This window comes from Sprattus sprattus (genome assembly GCF_963457725.1).
Source record: "Sprattus sprattus genome assembly, chromosome: 19".
NCBI classification, from domain to species: Eukaryota; Metazoa; Chordata; class Actinopteri; order Clupeiformes; family Clupeidae; genus Sprattus; species Sprattus sprattus.
Window position 1 is genome coordinate 24,770,601 of NC_137917.1, and position 2,500 is coordinate 24,773,100.

Consider the following 2,500-nt stretch of genomic DNA (forward strand, 5'->3'; position numbering starts at 1 on the left):
AAACAACAAGAGATGGGGGGGGGGGGGGGGGGGGGTGGAGGGGTGCCAGCTCAGTCAAGTGACACAGAAGACACACACACACACACAGTACCTCCTGATTTCCAGCATCTGCAAGACTTTTACTGAATTTACCATAACATACCAGCAGATACTTACAAGATAAGCACTAACATACTTGAAGCAGAAGCCACACACACACACACACACACACACACACACACACACACACACACATACACATACACACACACACACACACACACACACACACACACACACACACACACACACACACACACACACCACACACTGCACCAGGAAAAAAAACACCCAACCCAATTCCACCTCCCAACTAGTTCAGAGCTTCATCAGTGGAAGCGTTTAATCTAAGATATCAGATGCAATCTGGGCATGAAAAGCTCCCAAGCCCTCCGCAGATCTGCCAGTATCCCAGCATCCTCTTCTGCCTCCCCTACCACCCTCAGGCCTTCTTCTGTCAGGTATATCCGTGGTGTTTTGGATCACTTAGGCATTTAATAAGTACTCTGCGAGCTGGCATGCTTAAGCAGTGGCAGGATCCGTGTTGGAGGGTGTCGGAGAGAGCGTTAATATTTCCCTCACGCAGCTGACTTAAGCCCCTTAAGTGCTCTGGCAACTCTTAATCCATTGTGGTGCCAATGAAACCCATTAAAAATGTTGATTCAGAGTATGGAGGTAGGGAGGGGGACTCGGAGTGTGAGCAGTGGTCGTGGGGGGGGGGGGGGTTGATTTGGGGGGGAGTAGAGGGGTAGAGAGTGAAAGCTTGGAATGAGGGATGGGAGATAGGAGACACACCACTGCGACATATACAAACACATGTGGTGCATGCACACACACGTGACTGCAGACACACACACACACACACACACGCCTTCACACTCATTTTGCTCCTTCTCTTTTGGGGCTCTGCCATATTGAGAGAACATAAAGCCAAATGAAATGGTATCTGTGTCTACACACAAAACACAATGACCTGAGACAGGTGGAACGGCTTGTGTGTGTGTGTGTGTGAGTGTGTGTGTGTGTGTGGAACAGTTTTGAGCTCGCCCAGCCACAGAACAAGTCTCTCACTAGATGATTCTCTCTTCTGTCTTTCTTTCTCTTTTCGTACCCTTTTTATCCCTCACTCATACATACTATGGCTCACACACACACACACACACTCCCACACACACACACACACACACACACACACTCACTCATACATACTATGGCTCCCACGCGCACAAACTAGGACACTCGATTTGTAAGAACACATTCAGTGTCACTGACGCACATCTTCACGCACAGCCGGCCTATCAGCACGGCATACAGATAAACACATCTCTATAAACACATCTCTATAAACACACACACACACACACACATCTCTATAAACACATCTCTATAAACACACACACACACACACACACACACACACACACACATCTCTATAAACACACACACACACACACACACACACACATCTCTATAAACACACACACACACACACACACACACACACATCTCTATAAACACACACACACAAACACACACACACACACACATCTCTATAAACACATCTCTATAAACACATCTCTATAAACACACACACACAAACACACACACACACACACACACATCTCTATAAACACACACACACAAACACACACACACACACACACACATCTCTATAAACACATCTCTATAAACACATCTCCATAAACACACACGCACACACACACACGCACACACACACACACAGAAACACACACACGCACACACACACATCTCTATAAACACATCTTCATAAACACACACGCACACACACACACGCACACACACACACACACACACACACACATCTCTATAAACACATCTCTATAAACACACACGCACACACACACACACACACACACACACACACACACACACACACACACACACACACACACACACATCTCTATAAACACATCCTTTCAGTGTGTTACCACTGCATGCATCTCTCCCTCTCTCTCACTCTCTGTAGCCCCCCCACACACATAAACCAATGCATGTAAAGACACACACACACACCCACACACACACACGCACACACACACACACACACACACACACACACACACACACACAGAGTAATATATATGCTTGGCTGTATTATTTCTCGGGACTCTTAAGTGCATTCTCGTGACCCCTGTGTGAGTCCTCTGTCTTGGTGTGGAGAGGCGATGAACTGGCCGATTGTGATGGGTAGCCAAAGGGCTGCGTACCAAAGGGCTCCCACTGTATCCCCCTGCCTAAATAGAGCCGGTGCAGGCCCTGACCAACCGCCTGTTTGGGCCTCTCAAAGGCGGCCATTGTTGACTCCTCTATGACCCCCCCCCCCCACCCCAACCTTCACAAAGATAACAAAAATGTTGAACATGCATCTGGAAGCCCTCTCTCTCTCTCTCTCTCTCTCTCTCTCTCTCTCTTTTCTCTC

The 2,500-nt window shown here is 47.6% G+C and overlaps 1 protein-coding gene across 1 annotated transcript in view; it reads right to left on the bottom strand.

Moving 5' to 3' along the window:
- The window catches only part of bcam (basal cell adhesion molecule (Lutheran blood group)), a gene marked incomplete at its 5' end in the record, with an annotated part of 64,286 nt that extends 61,910 nt beyond the window's left edge, over window positions 1–2,376 (bottom strand). The window contains one exon of the mRNA XM_080858093.1: window positions 2,289–2,376. Coding sequence (XP_080714219.1) covers window positions 2,289–2,376 — 88 coding nt within the window. The remainder of the gene's footprint in view (window positions 1–2,288) is intronic.
- Between the last annotated feature and the right edge of the window lie 124 nt (window positions 2,377–2,500).